General features: G+C 38.7%; 1 protein-coding gene across 1 annotated transcript in view; it reads left to right on the forward strand.

Moving 5' to 3' along the window:
- Positions 1-19,810, forward strand: part of CFAP47 (cilia and flagella associated protein 47) — a 489,064-nt gene that overhangs the window by 155,805 nt on the left and 313,449 nt on the right. Inside the window, exons 29-31 of the mRNA XM_055121064.1 lie at positions 5,663-5,782; positions 6,605-6,836; positions 14,945-15,163. Coding sequence (XP_054977039.1) covers positions 5,663-5,782; positions 6,605-6,836; positions 14,945-15,163 — 571 coding nt within the window. The remainder of the gene's footprint in view (positions 1-5,662; positions 5,783-6,604; positions 6,837-14,944; positions 15,164-19,810) is intronic.

Below are 19,810 nucleotides of genomic sequence, written 5' to 3' on the forward strand. Positions count from 1 at the left end.
TCCCCCACCTCTCCCACCAGGAATCTTCCCTGAGCCAAGAGCCAGGAATCAGCCCTGAGGGCTGCTGGGTATGGCTCCCAAACCAAAACCCAAAAAACTATATATAAAATAAAGTGATTTCTAAATGAACAGATGTTTAGTAAACTCCTGTCATTTCTTGAGCTGTGTTTAGAACTGAGAGTGAAATTTGAGGATGTCTCTTAATTATAAAAATTGACAATCTTGTGAAAAGGTTCAGAAATAAATCAGTCCTAAAGAAGTTAAATTAGTCCGTTGAGGCTTTGGGGTTGATGCAGAGGTTACTGCTGCTTTTGGGATGACTTCATAATATATTAAGAGATGGCATATGTGTGGAAGTTGACAAAGGTCTTAAATACTGATTTGGGCAAAGGACAATGTAGCACATGTGTGGCAGTATAGTTAGCACACTCGATTTGCATATACCAAATGTAATGAAATCCATCTTCTCTTTCTTGGTCACAAAACCAGGAAGCTCTTCTGCCTTGGCTCTTCCTTCTTCTGAGTCTCATTACCTGTAGATGTGGTTTCAACAGCTGACCTGACTCTTGTCCTTCAACTTCTGTCTCCTAATTTATAAGTGTTTTGTAAGTGTGCCCAAGGTTCCAAAAGCATGAAAGAGGAAACAATATTTCCTCAGTGAACAGATTCATTCACAAAGAGGAAAGGGACTATTTTGCGTTTATGTGTACCTAATTTATTACCTCCCGATATGACAATAAGATAAACCACTTGGTATTTCGCTAGGCTCTCTCTCAATCACACTCACACACAGGCATGCACACCCAGCCCACATACAACACACACATGCCATGCGTCTCTGAGTTTCTATTCACCTCTCAGGTCCTGCTGGCCACATATGTCACAGGTGTTTCACACATTCTCAGAATTTAAAAGATTTTTTTGAAGGGGAAGGTTAAAATAATGTTTTTACTAAACTGATATATTATGAACTGGGAGGGGGCAGATTTCAAATTACACGTTATAATAGGAAGAGCAGTGCATGAAGCATCATGGAGAAAGAGTAGAAATGCAATTTTGATTATTAATTTTACCATCTTACTCTGATCTTTATCTGTAATTCTCAGATTCTCGAATTCATCTATTGTTAAACAAAATGGAAGACAGTGAAATAGCTGCATATCATTAATGTCTGTTTATTTTAAGAGGCTTTTTTTTGTGGTCTCCAGTCTGTAAATACTTAGAAAATGTTATTATTCCATTTTTTTCTGCGATCCCAACCATTGCTTTTATTACTCTATAGCTTGTTTACATTTTTCGCAAAAGGCTTTTGGGAAAATAATGAGAAATTGCTGTACAAATTTTTTTCTGCCTTTAAAAGAAAATTTATATGCTAAGATTTTGATTATCTGGGCTGGAGAGATAGCATTGGGCTGGAGAGATAGCATTGAGCTTGAGGTGTTTTCTGTGCATGCAGCTGACCTGGTTTAATCCTTGGTATCATATATGGTTTCCTGAGCACCTGAGGGATCCATGAGCTCACATCGAGAAGTAAGCCCTAAGCACAGCTGGGAGTGGCCCCGGAACCCAAAGATATGGGAAAACCCACTACAAACAAATAAATAAAGGATCTTGAGTATTGATTGAGTGTGAAGTCTATGGCCAAAAGGAATGCACAAATATTACTAGAGAAAAACATCATAATTTTAAATAGCTCTTGAAATAGGTATAATTTATAACATGTATTTAGCACTTCTAAGTCTGTTACATCAGATGTTTCCCATCCCTGTACTACTACCTAGTTTTTTAAACTGTACATCTGTTGCAACCCCAACTAAATGTGGGGGGGTCAAAATATATGCTTTAACATAACTGTGTTTTTTTTTTTCAGCACATGGTTTATTTGTATACCTATTTTGTATACTCATGGTCATGTAAACTATTCTCATGGTGAAAGGGGATGGTGGGTGGAAAAATTTAAGAAGTACTAATCTACTATATATACAATTAAAGTACAATATTAAACTATATTAAGCATATAAAAATAAGCAGTTTTTTAAAAATTATAGTTTATACCATATGCTAAATAAAAAAATACTATTGTATGAATCACTGACTTTAATTGAAGAGTAATATATGTCTTTGTACCAAACCATAAATTGTTATCATTTGACAGTATGATAAGTAAGTTTAAAAGACTGCCATTGCAGTGTTTTGGACAAGACTGTCATTTTGACACATTTTTAAAAAAAATTATTTTATTGAATCACCATGTGGAAAGTTACAAAGTTCTAAGGCTTATGTCTCAGTTATACAATATTCAAACACCTATCTCTTCACCAGTGCCCATATTCCACCACCAAAAACCCCAGTATACCTCCTGCCCCCGCCTCCCACCCCCAACTGCATAACTGATGAATTTCACTTCATTTTCTCTTTACCTTGATTACATTCCATATTTCAACACAAAACTCACTATTGTTGCTGGAGTTTCCCTCCAAGAAAGACAGCCCTACTACCAAGGAAGCATTTGATAATTAGTTTCCATTGCTTAGAATGAAGAGATATGTAGTCCCACTGCTCCAAGTACATAACTCTTTTTTTTCCTTTTACTTTTTTTTTCTCATCCCCCTTCCTGTGCCTCATAATATGGTGGACGCCATGCTGCGTTTCTCCCCCAAAATGGGAAATAATAGGGAAAGAGGGACATTTCATCTTCTCGGCCAGCGTGGGGCTATGGCTTAGTTCACAGTCTAGAGAAATAGCTGCTACTTTGATTACCTTCAATATTTCAACAAAAAAACTCACTTATTGTTTGGAGTTTCCCCCCCAAAGTCAGACCTGCTAAAAAGGAACCGTTTTACATTGCTGACAATTAAGAGACATTAAGTCTCATGGCCGCGGCAGTCCAGGGAAAATTCTGCCAGAAATTGCATAGCCCAGCTCACAGTCCCAGTGCATTGCTGTAAGAAGCTGCTCTGGATGCCAAAGTGGGTTAGATGGCCTCTGGAATCAAAGTCTTTAGGAGCAGAGGGTCTGTTTTGCGCTCAGCAGCTCCGGATTTATCTGGGTCAAGGGCGTGCCGGTAACACCCACTTTCCATGGTTGCCTATGAGCCACAAACTGTAAAAACCGTATACCTCTGGGTTAGGAGTCTTAGAAGGTGGCTCTAGGCACGTGGATATTGCTGTCACCGCCATTTTCCATGCAGAAAAACAGGGTGGAGAGGAAAAATCCATCCCTGGGCAGCACGGAGTTGTAGCCCAGCTCACAGTCCCAGTGCATTGCCATAGAAGCTGCTCTGGATGCCACATTTTGACACAATTAATCCTTCCAAGCCATGAATAGAGAATGTGTTTTCATTTTCCTGTGTTTTCTTGTAGTAGTGACTATAATTTTATCTGTAAGTCCTTCAGCTCTTTTTTAAAGATGAATCCCAGGTACTTGACATTTTTTTCTGGCTAGTAAGTTGTTGTTAGGACTGGAGTGATAGCATATCGAGTAGGGCATTTGTCTTGCATGAGGCCAACCCAGGTTTGATTCCTGCCCGGCAAGCTACTGAGAGTATCCTGCCTGCGTGGCAGAGCCTGGCAAGCTACCCATGGCCTTTTCGATATGCCAAAAACAGTAACAACAAGTCTCATAATGGAGAATTTACTGGTGCCCGCTCGAGCAAATTGATGAACAATGAGAAGACACTGCTACAGTGCTACATTATTTTTATTTGCATCTTGATACCACAACCAGTGATATTCAGGGCCTCAGAACTTACTTGTGGCTCTGTGCTTAGTGATTACTCCTGGCAGTTTTCGGGGAACCATATGTGGTACCAGAGATTAAACTCAGATGGCCAAGTGCAATGCAAGCACCCGTTCCACTGTAGTATATCATTCCAGTGCCTAAATTTTATTTTCAACACAATTCTAATATTTTAGAAGTTTTGGTGTAGAAATATTTCATACTCTTATTTTTTTTTTTTTTTTTTGCTTTTTGGGTCACACCTGACGATGCACAGGGGTTACTCCTGGCTCTTCACTCAGGAATTACCCCTGGCCGTGCTCAGGGGACCATATGGGATGCTGGGATTTGAACCCGGGTCGGCCGCGTGCGAGGCAAATGCCCTACCCGCTATGCTATCTCTCCAGCCCCTCATACTCTTATTTAAAGTTGAGTTTTGGTCATTTTCAAATTTCATATGCTATTATAATTATCTTGTCAAATTCAGATCACTTAATTCAGAAAACCAAATAACTCTTTATATATTTTTTAAATTTTATTTTTATAAAATAGTTCACAATATTTGGTTACATTTACTATTTGAACACCAATCCCATCACCATTTCACCTTTCTATCACCATATTTGGATGTTTCCATCCAGAACCCCAACCCCTGCCCTAATACTGATCCAAAATAATTTATTTTGTGTTGTTTGTTATGAACAAACCGCTGAAAATGTTCCAAAACCTTTACTTAGAGAATTGTATGTGAAGGCTGTTGCATTTCATCCAGGGGCCATTAAGCCCTTCTATAAGAGATCAGCAACATGTTGTTAAAGGTTGAACCTTGTGTGCTTTTATATATGTGCATATGTATATGTATATATACATATATATGTATCACTGTATCAATTGTGATGTCATCCCGTTGCTCATCGATTTGCTCGAGCGGGTGCCAGTAACAGTCTCCATTCATCCCTATTGCGTGCTAGTGTAGCCCAATGGTGCCTGCTTGCTCCAGTAACACGAAGGGCATCAAACCATTTGTTCAGGGTTTTGACGAAAAAGTCTGACCATCTCGTAGGTGGGTGGCAACGCGTTCTTTTCACGTCCCGTGGAATCCAGACTTTGGCCCTACAAAAACAGGATGAGAATGCTATTAGGGTCTCCCAAAGAGGAATTGAAAGCTATGCTTGGAGTATCACATTTCACTTAAGTGAGAGAAGGAATCCAGAGTTCTGACCTCCGTCAATGATTGAGAATCAGGGATGCTGCCTCGTTTGACAAGTCATCAAAAATCAGATGTAATGCGATTTGGAGATGACCACTGGACCAGAGCTGTTACCAACTGGATTCTACAGGATGTATATGTGTGTGTGTGTGTGTGTGTGTTATTTATGTATTTGAAAACCAATTTGTATATATACAAATATATATAATATATCTGTTAAGATATATTTTCTAAGATTGGTTGCCTTCTGCTTTAAATGCCATCAAATGTGGTGCCCTACTCTCGGTGCACGAGTGTTATGAGATATGAGGTGTTGCACAGTCCAGGAGTAGGTTTTCTTGTGGGTGAGACTTGGCCCATTGATGAGATTATCTGTGTCTAGCCAGAGGTGGCTTGTAACCTTTTATATTTTATTTATTATTTGATATATTTTGGGGGCACACCCAGTGATAATCAGGGGGGTTACTCCTTGCTCTGCACTCAGGAATTACTCCTGGCAGTGCTTGGGGGACCATTTGGGATGCTGAGGATTGAACCCAGGTAGGCCCCATGCAAGGCAAATGCTTTACCCACTGGACTATCGCTCGACCCCTGATATCTTTTTATGTATTATGGCCATTTCAACTTTTATTTTGTTATATAAATATAAAATTTAAAATTAAGATGACTCATTTCATTGGATTTTACAATGCTTGTTTGACTTACTGTGATCTCCACCCATTGTATCATTTGTAGATGAAAGTGCAAGTGTTTTGAATGCAGACTTGTCATTACTCTGCAATGATGAATTTATTTCTCCCGAGCCTTCTAAGTGTGTTGTATCTGTACCTACAACTGGAAGAAAATTATCTGTTGGTATGTGGCAAGCACAGTCTACACTCAATCACTGTATTTAAAATTATCCTTGGAAGTTCTCTTCATTGATCTATAGCAGAGGATCTTCAGGTTTGGGGTCAAGAGCATGCTTTGTGCCCCAATACATCTCGCTGAGATGGATATATACTAAGCATGGCCATTCATTCAGCGGTTTGATTCAAATATCTAATAGTAGTAGTGTATGTGAGAACTATAAAATGCCGCAATAGTATTTAACTAAAATATTATATATCTTGGAGAATCCTGCAAATTTGTGCTGTGACATCCCTGAAACAGGGCTTGGGAACTGGCAAACTTGGTGGTGTGTCCAGTTGATTGTATTATTGCTTACGTAGAATGAGATAGGCACAGGTACATATGTCAACATGATATTACTATTTGCAGTGAACTAGTCGGATATTTTGCTAAATCTCTAGAGATGAAATAAGCTTTATCATCATTATGATCCTTACTATTATTTGCTCTGGGGCCACACCCAGCAGTGCTCGAAGGCTGCTGCAGTGTTTTGCTTGGGGGTTGCTCCTGGTGGTGGGTGAACTGGGCTTCCTCCATGTAAAGTAGAAGCACTAGCTCCTTGGGCCATCTCGTTCACCTTTACATTTAAAAAATACTTTTTTGGATTTTTTATGATAAATTGATTTTCATTAGTTTTTCAAAGTAAAATGATACCGAATTTGTTCGAGATCATAGACTCATTTGTAGACTGGACACTATTTGTATAGACATAGAAATAGGGGACAGAGTATTTTACTCCATGGTCAAGTAACCTGGTTTTAAAGGACAAATGTGTATGTATGTTAGGTATTGAAGTGACATATGAACGTAACAAATTCCTCAGAAGGCAGAGCGTAAAAAGTGATCATGATGGAACTATGGAAACGGAGGAGGAAAATAAACAATTCTTTTTTCCTGACGAAGGAACAAAGGCCTATACGTTCTTTCACAAGATTGTAAATGCAGCTCAGACCTGGTTCAGTCTTTTCGGCTGGCCTGGAGGACCCCATTCTCTATCTATTCCAGAGACAGTACGAAGGTATGAGCTATATTTTGTTTCTCTAAACTCCTTGCTTCTATCATATAAAATAATCTATTTGGTGGCATTGTTTTAAGTTATATAAGGGATTAAGTACTGTTTCCGAGACCTATGAATAACAGGGAGATTTAGGAACAATAGTGTAAATATAATTCTGTAGTATATATGTGTTTTTTCATTTTCCCAAACATACGGTAAGTTTAGACAAAAATTAAAAGTTCCTAAACTTCAAGTTTCCCCATCTGTATAATGAAAAAAGCTATAGAAGTCACAGGTTGGGAAGCCCATTTTAAACTAGAAAAATTTGAAGGGTACTATATGTACAGCAGGTAAGAAGCTTGCCTTGAACCCAGCTGCCCCCGGTTTAATCCCCAACACCTCAAGTGGTCCTGTGAGACCATCAGGAGTGATCAATGAGCATGGGGCCAGGAGTTAACCCAGAATGCCACCTGGTGTAAACCAAATACAATAAAGAGAAAGAAAAAAAATGGAACTTAACATTTCTATAAAAATGAAAGATCAGCCCTTACTAGAGAGAAGTGTAGACAGATACTGAACCGTGAACACAGTTGTTTGACACTCTCTTCTCTTCAACAGTACATTTATATCACAAGTTCATGTGTTGTTTCATTACTTTATCTATACGAAAGAATTAAAAGGCATTGTTTATATCAAATAATTCTGTGGTCAATTTTAAGAGAAATTCACTTCTGTAACTATATTCCCTATCCTATGGAGTGCTTCTCAGGGCTTTCCTCCAGCCTTGCTCAGCACTGGGACCATTTGCTGACACCCTAGTGGTGAGTACTAATCCTTGCATCAGGATGTTCCATGTTAAAATTTCTCTATGTTGTCTTGAGGAATGAACATGGTTATGCAGAGCATATGGTTTTGTTGTCACCTTTTCTTATTCTTCAGTTTTTGTTGCTGTAGTACGGTTTTTATAATAGTGCTAATGTGTGCAATTTTGGTGCACATGGTTGCTCCATTCATTATCTTCAAAGTGCAAGGAACCCTCTGCCACTGTCCTAAGGCCACTTCTAGTGTACCACATACCTCCTTCCACAACTTGATAACCTCGGATTTGTCGCCTGAGTTCAAGGTTTTGTTTAATTGGGAACTGTTCATTCCCATTTTGTTTCTCTTACACTGCATACAAGTGAGATCATCCAGCATTTGTCCTTCCTCAGACTTCTGTAGCTTTTAACCTGAGAGACTGCAGGTCTATCTCGATTATGGCAAATGTCAGAATTTCTTGGAACTGAATAGTTTTCCATTATGTATATATGTATCAGTTTCTCATTTTAATTATTTATTATGTTTTTTAACAGGAATCTAAATGTGTACGTGGTTTTAGGAATATAATAACCTCATGCCCACCACCAATATTTCTCAGTTTTTTTAAAATTATAGATTAAGGATCTGTTTCGTAGGATGTATTAGCTTCTATTTTATCTTTGACTGACATTTAATGGAGTGTATACCTAAAAATTTACAGACTTGCTCATAAAACCATCTGACTCCAGGAAACTTTGGAGAGAAGTTCTTCTTTAATGTTTGTTCTACTGAAAACGGTGCCTTCATTGAGTACATTTTAATAATTTATTTTCATTTGGGGAAGTCATTGGGCATTAAAAATTCATTGATTAATGTTTGTGACTGAAAATACTGTTTCGGTATTTAAAGTCTCTTGATCATTCATAGTTTTTATTATGATTTTTCTCAATAACTTCTCTGGGGATCCCATACATAGGAGCGGTCAGGCTCCCTTTAGCACTTGTATAGACTTAGGGGATCGAACTCACAGCCCCATGCTTGCCCTGGATACTCAAAGGCGCTACTGAACCATTATCTGGGCCCCTTTGTTTGTTCTTATTACAGACATTACCAGTTTTCTTTCATGTCTCACCCGATGAATAAATTCTTGGATTAACTTACAGTTTTCTGTTTTATAAATCATTACTCCTTTTTTCATTATAATCTACTTTAAACTTTAATTGTATGCTTAATTATTTTCAGTTCTGTAAATGTATTCCTTAAGATCACCTAGGATTCTGCCCCTCCTATTTTTTGCTGTTCTTCATAGAGCTTGAGCTTTTGTTTTATTTTTTTCATTTTTTAACTATAATGGTTACTTACTTTGGGCCAAGGAGAAGCTCAGATGTCAGGAATGCATGCCTTGTGCACAAGGTATATCCGGGTTTGAGCCCCAAGATTATGTCTGTCCGTCTTTGCATGCACAAGACAAATCCAAGTTTGAGCCCCAAGATCATATGTCCTCCCTCCTTCCCTCTCTCCTTTCCTCCCTCCCTCTCTCCTTTCCTCCCTCCCTCCCTCTTTTTCTCCCTCCATCCCTCCCTCCTTTCCTCCTTCCCTTCCTTCCTCCTTCCCTTCCTTCCTTCCTCCCTCCCTCCCTCCCTCCCTCTCTCCCTCCCTCCCTCCCTCCCTTCCTTCCTTCCTTCCTTCCTTCCTTCCTTCCTTCCTTCCTTCCTTCCTTCCTTCCTTCCTTCCTTCCTTCCTTCCTTCCTTCCTTCCTTCCTTCCTTCCTCCCTCCCTCCCTTCCTTTCTCCCTCCTTCCTTCCCTCCCTCCCTTCTTCCCTTCCACCTTCCCCATAAATAATTTCTCCCTCTGTACCTAGCAACTCTGATTAGATCCTTGGATTTTCTCTTATGGTTCTTTAAGAATAATGGGTTTATTTTACCTATAGCCATAGCCTACTAGTATAGAGTCCATCATTTTAATATACTCCTCAATAAAATCCCATTCACGACCTACCTGTCTTACAGATTTCCTTCCAAGTTTCTAGCTTATTCAACCGTCTTACAAATTCAGTATTGTTGCAGTTTTATTATATTTCTTCAAATATTCTGTTATTTCTGTAATATTTTGAGAGATAAAAGATAAGTTCAGTTATGAGTAGAAAGTTGTACTTTTATATAGTTCTACTCTTCCAGTGGACTGGATTGATAGCACAGCGGGTAGGGTGTTTGTTCTATTCCTCCGTCCCTCTCAGAGAACCTGGCAAGCTACTGAGAGCATCCTGCCTGCATGGCAGAGCCTGGCAAGCTACCCGTGGCATATTCGATATGCCAAAAACAGTAACAAGTCTCACAATGACTTACTGGTGCCCACTCGAGCAGATCGATGAACAATGGGATGATAGTGCTACAGTGCAGTGCTACTCTTCCAGTATCTTCTTATAGTATCAGTTGAGTTATTTATCATATCTGTTCTTCTTTTCATTTCTGTAGTTAGTTAGCCATGACATGCTAAAGTTGCTTTCTCTTGTTCTTAAACAATATAATTTTGATATATTTTGTTGACAAAATGGTAAATCCAAGATTCTTTCTGCTAGTGTGCATTACTTTTTCCCATACAATTACACTGTGAGGTAATAAGTTTCTATATTATCTTCATTTTCCTGATGAGAAATTGACATGGAGGGAAGATAACTTTTCAGTCACCCATCAGTAAATGACCAGGTTATGAACCCAAGAACTAGCCCCAGAGAATCTACTTTATAAAAAGATAATAATAATTGAAGGACTGTTAATTACAAGGTTACTCATAGTTGACTTTTAGGCATATACTATTTCAACCCCAATCCCACCACCAGTCTCCACTTCCCTCCGCTGGTGGTCCTGTATTCCTCCCTACCCCAATGTCCACCCTTTCAACATCACTGGCACTTTTCAGTGTTTCAGTGGTTGCAGCTTAGATCTCATGTTTTCAGTGTTGAGTCTATGTTTCGAATATATGGCTTGAATATATGGCTCTACCCTTCACCCATATCACCGGTAGAACTGAAGCTCTGATGCCTGTTTACCCACGTGTTCCCCTTCTTTTCTTTCCCCCTGGATTTCTTTCCTTCTCTGTCTTTCTCCTCTCCAAACACTGGGGTCAAGAGCGGTCTAGGTATCCCCCTTTTTACTACAACACATTTCCTCGTGCAGTATTCTATATACCACAAGTAAGTGAGATCACCGTGTGTTTGTCTTTCTTCTGACCTACTTTATTCATCATAATATCTTCCAGTTCGAACCATATTGCACCAGATTGCATGATTTCATTGTTCCTTGCTGCTTCATAGTATTCCATTGTGTGTATATACACTACTAAGGGCTGGAGCAATGGTAGAGTGGTAGGGCCTTTGCCTTGCATGCGGCAGACCCAGGTTTGGTTCCTCCGCCCCTCTCGGAGAGCCCGGCAAGCTACCTAGAGCATCTCACCCACACGGCAGAGCCTGGCAAGCTACCCGTGGAGTATTCGATATGCCAAAGACAGTACCAACAAGTCTCACAATGGAGATGTTACTGGTGCCCGCTCGAGCAAATCGATGAGCAATGGGATGACAGTGGCAGTGACAGTATATACTACACAGAAATTCTACTTTTAAATTTCATACTGCTTAAGAGATCAGCTAAGCTGTAGGAAGCCCTGACACTTGGAAGACATTGACTCTGTCATTTGGCATTTTTGATTTTTGGTTTTGGGCTCTACCCTATAAGTTCCTGTGACTGGGTATAAAACTTCAAGAAAACAATGAATACATTAGTCTAGAACTTAGGATAATTTTGCAATTCTAATAAGATCGAGTAAATATGGATTTTGACCAAGTGGGACATAAAATCCTGGCAAGCCACAAATTCTATTGAAATCATGCATGTTATGGTAATGGGATGGAATAGCCTTGCAGCGGTCTCTACAGCTGCAGAGTCAGACACCATAGGACACATTACTTAGAAATTTGGAATTATGAATCCATGTGTGGATTTCAAAAGTTTTTTTCTTTCCAGTATTATTAGGTATCTTTGACATGTTTTTATCATCTTCCTTGAATATGAAGGCACAGGTTGTCAGAAATACTGCTTTCTTGGTGTGTGATCTCAAATAATATTACTGTACTTATCAATTCAAAGCAGCAATACAGCAGCCCTTTTCATTTATTGATTTTCGAGAGTTTCAGGTGGATTAGCAATCAATGAAATACACAGGGAATTCTCTGCTCGTTGCTTAATAATTAGTTTGTTTTATTACCTAGAGACCCTTAGGTATTTATTTTAAAACTTTCCTGAAAAATCACAAGATATTGGAAATAACTATTGAGAAGTTTGAGCAAACAGTTTGGGGGGCGGTTATCTAATGAAATGTTCTAAATATCACAGCCTACTCAGTTTAACTTAGGTGAACTGTGGGAAACAAAGTTTTCTCTAAGCAACCGATTGCAGAATGATTTCAAGCATACCGGATGTTCCACTTCATCGGGGTGGAGTAATTACAGTATGTATCAGTGCTAGCCCAAGCTTCACTCCTGGCATGTGCCTCCTGCAGCCGCCACACAACAAAAGGACATGGGGGAATACCAGGCAGGAAGCTTAGGAGAAGGGCTGCAACTGTTCCATCCCAGACATATCATCCTCATGCCTCTCATTTTAGTCTAGGTACAGAGAAAAACCAAATGAGCTACATGGCATGTAAGTATACATAGAGTAAAATTAATTGTATAGAAATTGATACACAGAAAATCTAACGAATCACTTGAATGTTCTATGTGCTGCCATTAATAATGAAAACATGGGAATTGGGAAACTTTTATCTCTGCATCTATTTCCTCATCCTAAAAAATGGTACTATGTACCTTAGAGGGTTATGATGCTTACAAGAGGTAATATCTTTCTTTAATTTTTTTAGTTTAAATTTTTTAATTAAAAAATTAATTAATTTTTAAATTATTTTTTTAATGAATCACCGTGAGGTACAGTTACAGACTTACAAGATTTTGTGCTTATGTTTCAGTCATACAATGATTGAGTATTCATTCCTCCACCAGTGCACATTCTCCAACACCAATGATCTCAGTATCCCTCCCACCACCCCCACTCCATCCCCCCACCCCACCCTACCTCTGTGGCAGGGCATTTCCTTTTGCTCTCTCTCTCCTTATGGGTGCTGTGGTTTGCAATAGAGGTATTGAGTGGCCATCATTGGGTCTATCGTCTTTTTAACACACATCACAAGAAATAATTGGGTCTATAGTCTTAATTTTAGCATGCATCACAAGAAGTAATAACTTTAAATCATATTAGGACAAAGCTTAGTATCAAGTATTTGGTAAACATTACTAAATTTGATCAGGATTATGTTAATAGTCTTCTATCACTTCTACGGAATCTTACTTCACCAGGCTGTATTAACTATAGTAAGTATCAGTGCAAGCATTAATTACTGATAGCATTAATTGTGTCCACCAAATCTTTTATTTGTCAGTGAAGGGCTTTGTTCCCAAATTCTTACCTAAATGATATTTCATTAATAATATTTCTCCTTTCCTTGCAGCTTGATGGTTTTTTACCTTTAAACAAATATATGTTTGTAGCACGCGTTTTCTTTGTGGCTTGCAAGCTCACAGATAAATTTAATAATATAAACTAAGTGTCACCTCCATTTCTGGGCAGGCTGCCTAATTGTACTGGCAACAGTATGCAACAAAGATACAAAAATGAGTCTTTAGATCAAAACTGAATGCTAAAATAAAAGTGGCTATATTTGATTTATTTCTTGTTTCATATGTTCTTTTTCCTTCTTCACATTTCTGTAAGAATAGTAATGAAACATTTTCAGTTTTTACTGTCAAAGTGGTATCCTTCCTTAGCCATTTCACTACTTGCTGGTAACAGTGAAAAATGCTAGGGGATTTCTTTACCTGGAAAGATAGATGATAAGTTCAGTGAACCTTTCTGCGTGTGCGTATTTTCAGTGTCCATAGTAGGGAGACTCATAATTTAAAAATACACTTAAAATTATTTGGTACTGTATTACTTAAGAGAAGGAATACAATTTTAAATTTTCAAAGTCTGTCTTTCTCTCTTTTCTCTCTCCTTCCTTCCCTCCTTCCTTCCTTCCTTCCTTCCTTTCTTTCTTTCTTTCTTTCTTTCTTTCTTTCTTTCTTTCTTTCTTTTTTTCTCTTTCTTTCGTTCTTTCTCTCTCTCACTATCTTTCTCTTTCTTTCTTTCTTTCTTTCTTTCTTTCTTTCTTTCTTTCTTTCTTTCTTTCTTTCTTTCTTTCTTTCTTTCTTTCTTTCTTTCTTTCTTTCTTTCTTTCTTTCGTTCTTTCTCTTTCTTTCTTTCTCTCTCACTATCTTTCTCTTTCTTTCTTTCTTTCTTTCTTTCTTTCTTTCTTTCTTTCTTTCTTTCTTTCTTTCTTTCTTTCTTTCTTTCTTTCTTTCTCTTTCTCTCTCTCATTCTCTTTCTCTCTCTCATTCTCTCTCGCTTTCTTTCTTTCTTTCTCTTTCTCTCTCATTCTCTCTCTCTCTTTCTTTCTTTCTTTCTTTCTTTCTTTCTTTCTTTCTTTCTTTCTTTCTTTCTTTCTTTCTTTCTTTCTCTTTCTCTTTCTCTCTCTCTCTTTCTCTCCTTCCTTCCTTCCTTCCTTCCTTCCTTCCTTCCTTCCTTCCTTCCTTCCTTCCTTCCTTCCTTCCTTCCTTCCTTCCTTCCTTCCTTCCTTCCTTCCTTCCTTCCTTCCTTCTTTCTTTCCTTCTTTCTTTTCTTTCTTTCTTCCTTCTCATTGATTCAAAGTAAGATACACTGTTACAAGGTTGTTCATGACTGGGTTTCAGTCATACAATGTTCTGATACCCATCCTTCACCAGTGTACATTAAATCTGGGATGAGTCCCAGATTTAATCCCCATACTGTTTCTGCAAGGCATTTTTGGCTTTCTTGTCAAGCCTATATTCTCCCTTGAATGAGTATCTTACTTGCATGCCTCTGTTTTTTCGCTCGCTTATTTCGACTCTGAATAAGCCTGTCTCTCTTGAACACTTATTTGCCATCTTTATCACCTTTCTCACATCTTCTCTCAAGTTTCATTCAATACAAATGGGTTTGCTTTAAAAAAAAGCATTTTTATTTAACTATAATCTTACATTTGCATCATTAGATAATTCAAGTTCTGTGTCTATTAAAAACATAAAATTCATTGACAGATGATACCTGAATATAATAAATTTTGTCTTTATTTTATGTCAAATACATTTATCTAGTAACTGAATTATTTTCTGTAAGATCACATTCTGAGATTTTGATATTATTTTGATATTGTTTTCATACAGGGATTTATATAAGCTACAAATTTGTTCCTCTGCATCATCTGGAAATTATTCCTGTCAGGATAACTTTTCCAAATTTAATAAGACCATTTATGACGTGATAATACACTTGAGTGGGATAGTACCACCTGGAATTAATTCAGACCAGTCTTTACCTGTGGATCGCGTTGAAAGGGTGATTCAACTTTATTCTCAACATTCATCACTTCTTAAGTTTCTCAAGTAAGACCATGGATGTGCTAATTTTTGCATGTAGTTATGTCTTGGATAGATGAATTGGTATATATGTAGACTAATAATATTGACCTTTTCACAAAATATTTATTGGTTTTTACTAAATATAGTATATATATGCACATATATATCCATGTAATTCATGTATGAGAAAATAATAGAAAATATACGTTCAGACATATTGAAATCTTAACCTAAAGCAATCATTCTCAAACTTTATCATGAATTCAAATTACTGATATGATGTGAAAGGAGGTTGCTTTCTGAACCCATGAGTTTATGGTCTTAAATTGGATTCATAACAAATGTCAAGCTATATTGGTGTACCCAGTTCATGATTTACTTTGAGAATCCTCATATAATTCAAATGCATGAATTCATTGAACAAAGAAAGGAATGAAATCAACTTGTCCTTCAATTTACTGTCAATAAAATCTAAAGTTTTGAATACTGGGAACTTTTATTTCTTTTATTTTTGTTGAGGGGGTGTTGAGAGGGACTCCCAAACATTACGTCTGTCTCAAAGGCCTTTTCTGATAGGAAGTTCAGTGCTAGAGCCTATCAATGCTATATTGCTTGGGCCAGGAGGTTCTGGGGGCCTCCAGAACAACATGCAATGGTTTTGCAGGTCTCCAGGGCCATCCCCTGTGGTGCTTGGGGAACCCGGTGATACTAGAGCTGGTGACCTTAAAGCCTTCTCCATGCACAGCTTTTACCCTTAACCCCTGAGCTCTCTCTACAGACACTACTGTGACCGTGAACATCAGTCAGAAATTGAATATGGTATAAGTCACTTAGTACTGAAATATTAGGCAGAAATTTACATAAACAGGAAAATAAAGAAAAAATTCAAAATTTCTTGTAACTGTAACAGCTGTATTACTCTGCAGAGATTAACTGGTAGCAGCCAAGAAATAAACACTCTATATTAACACTCTAAGGAGAATCCTGGTAAATTTAATGTTTTTCTTTTGCCTAGCTTAGTGGCATCTTTGTCCACTGGAAGCCCCCCGCCGCCCCTCCGCAACATCTATTGGCAGTGTTATTATGTTATTACCAGTCTTATGTAGCTTTAAAATAATAGTGGTTATTTGTAATTATTTATAAATATATGATATCTTTTAACCTTAACTCCTTTGTTTTTGGAATTTGCTTATGAGAATCTGTTCTGTTGTTTTCCATAAGATATTTACCTCCCTAAGCAGCAGAGGGACAGGAAACAGGACAAGACCTATTCTAACAAGAATACTAGAGAGAGTTAATGTTCACTGTTTCCGTATTAGAATTTTTCAATCCTTAGCAATAATGTGATCTTAAAAAAAAGAAGTGCTAAACAAAATACTTTTTCCTTCATTTCTTAGACCCTATTTTGGGCCAAGATCCATGTTTTTGGCTTTGAGGCCAACCCGGCTTCAATTCCTCCGTCCCTCTTGGAGAGCGCGGCAAACTACTGAGAGTATTCCACCCGCACGGGAGAGCCTGGCAAGCTACCCGTGGTGTATACAGTATGCCAAAAACAGTAACAAGTTTCACAATGGAGATATCACTGGTGCCTGCTTGAGCAAATCGATGAACAAGGGGACGGCAGTGCTACAGTGCTATAGTTCTTAGACTCTTACTATACTGTCATGACAAAGCAAAACTAACTTTAATCTGTTGTAACTTACCAGGAATCTAGAAAAAGTCACTGAGGTAGAAGGGACTAGAGTTCAGCTCACATAGCACTTGCTTTGTAAGCAGTTGGCCTGGGTTTGATCCCCAGCATCCCGTGTGATCCTCTGAGCCCTGTCAAGAGTGATTCTGAATGTAGAGTCAAGAGTAAACCCTGAGCACTGCTGGATCTGGCCATAAACCAAACAAAAAAAATCACTAAAGTAGACCCAGGCCACCTGGTATAGTCTGCTGATAAATGGGAAAAATGCCACTAAAAAACAGATAAGATATGTAGGAGATAACTCACTCTGAAACCACAATATGAATGCCATGAAGCCTGAGGACTCTCTGGAGATTCTGAGGAAACATGAAATTGAAGGTTTATTTGCTAGGCCATAAATCTGCCTCTTCCTGCATGTTATGTTGAGAAGAATGGGAAGAACAGATATTTGATTGTTTACCTCAGGGAAGAGAATTAATGCGAGACTTACTCAGGTTTGAAGAGTCTAAGATATGTGACTATTCAAGCCTATATGTTCTCCCTATTCCTCCATACCCAATCTGGGTGGGTTATGAGAAAGATACTAGTTAAGAAAAACAATACAACTGAGAATAATATTGTAAATTATTTCTGACACTTCAGATTTGCTCATGACTCAGTATATCCCAGTAATGTGTGAGCATTTTGGAGACAGGAAGAACATCAATCTAGCATCTTTAATACCCAGGGTTCACAGACCTGGGCCAGTATTCACTATAGATTCATTTATTAGCATTTTCTGTTATGGAGCTTTGCTTTTTCAACATATATCATTATCATCATCATCATCATCATCATCATCATCATCATCATCATCATCATCATCATCATCATAATCCCGTTGATTGTCATATTTCTCGAGTGGTCTCAGTAACGTCTCCATTCGTCCTAGTCCTGAGATTTTAGAAGCTTCTCTTTACTCATCCTTTCCAATGGTGCTGCATTGGAGGCTCTTTAAGGGTAAGGGGAATGCAAAGTGACCGTGCACTTCCAGGAGCTTGGTTTTATAGTCTCTGGATGTTGGCCGTTGGTGCGATTACATGGCGCCGGGGGCAGTCCCTGGGTGTGACCACCAAACTACTGGAAAATGGGGAATCTGAGTGGATGAGGCCCAGTCCGGATCCGAGCAAGCTTGGAGGTCTCAGCCCCAGGTCCCATACACCTGGGTTCCTGTGCCGGTTCCTTCATGTGTGAGGCTCGTCCGAACATGTGGAGAGGGGCCTTGAGCATGGCTGTGGCTAGGATCCGGAGGTCTTCAGCTGTTGGAACTCTGTTCCGGGCGGGGAGGGAAACTGAAGCCCACCCCCTCTGAGGGGCCCCGGGGAACACAGCCAGGCGTGGGGGCAAGAGACGTATATGATAAACAGAGTAAAACTTTGGGTCTCAGAAAAATCACATAAGAATGAGGAAAGTTGGGGGAAATACGAAAATTATGGGTTAAAAAAAGTTGAGCTGGAGAGAGAGTCCAGAGGTTAAGGTGCTTGTTTTGCATGTGACCAACCCTGGTTTAATGCCAGACACTACATGGTCCCCTGAGCATAGAACTGTGAAGAGATCCCAAACATTGCTGGATGTGAGTCTTACCTCCTCTGCCAAAAAAAGAGGAAATAAACAAAACAATAATGAATTTGTATTTCAGAGAAGGTAGTCAGTGAGAGAGGGTCAAATTGAAGGATGGTGGAGTATACACTAAGAAAGTTTTACATTGAGCACTATTGATACTATTAAACTATTCATATAAAATTATTTTGAGTTCTTTTCTCTCCCCTTACATGCTGAAGCCCTGAACCCCAAAGTAACTATCTATGTAGATTGTGCCTTTAGGGTTATGATGATAGCTTTCTGCAAGCCAGGAAGGAAGGAAGATCTCTCCAGAAATTAAATTATCTGTCACCTTGTTCTTTGTCTCCAGAATTATGAGAAAACGAATTTTTACTTAATTTACCCACCCCAGGACATTCATTCAACCCCTTCAAGCTAATACAATCCTTAACATGCTTTGATATAATAGTAATTTTGTGTATGATTAGTTTTTAATGGAGAAAAAACATGTTTTGTTTCACAATTTCTGTCAAAAGTAAAACAACATAAACATGGTCCAAGGGTACCAGGCAGAAACACTTTAAGATAGGATATCAGATAATATGAAACTGCCATCATCTTATTTAATTGCACTGATTTTTAAATTGTTCATCCTCCAAAATAATTATGGTAATAATCATCGAAGATGCTAGCTTAGGTCTGGAGAGATAGTCCAGTAGGAAAGGCATTTGCCCTACATGCAAACCACTGGAGCTCAGTCATCGGCACTGCATAGGTCCCCTGAGCACTACCAGGACTCAGAACTGAGCATGGCCATGTGCGGCCCCCAAACAACCAAAGAAATGCCAACTCACTCCCTTTATAAGTAAATTCAGTTCCATTTGTGATTTTACTTACTTGCACTGCCTTGTATTTGCGTTTTACTGCCGGTGCTCCTGAGGCCTCATATGCAGGAAGCCTAAGCTCTTACAGGGAACTGCATATCTAGTCTCTTTCTTTTATCTTAAAAAATTCAGCAGCCTTCTTTCTTATACATGGCCATTATGGAATTAGTTATTGTAATTACATCTCATAATGTGTTTCTAAGCAGCAGGCTTAGAAGTGGTTCTGGAAGAGTTCGCTGAAATTGGGGCGGAGCATAGTTGTGGAATTTGGTGGACGTGAACTGAGATTGTAGCTCATTTGTAGCTCTTTTTTCTTTTTTTGCCTTCTGGACCACATCTGGCCATGCACAGGGGTCACTCCTGGCTCTGCACTCAGGAATTACCCCTGCCGGTGCTCAGGGGACCACTTGGGATGCTGGGAATCCAACCTGGGTCAGCCACGTGTAAGGCAAACGCCCTAACCACTGTGCTATTGCTCCAGCCCCGATTGTAGCTCTTCAATACTTCTTTTGTCAT

The sequence above is a fragment of the Sorex araneus genome, chromosome X (assembly GCF_027595985.1).
Source record: "Sorex araneus isolate mSorAra2 chromosome X, mSorAra2.pri, whole genome shotgun sequence".
In the NCBI taxonomy this organism is placed as follows: Eukaryota; Metazoa; Chordata; class Mammalia; order Eulipotyphla; family Soricidae; genus Sorex; species Sorex araneus.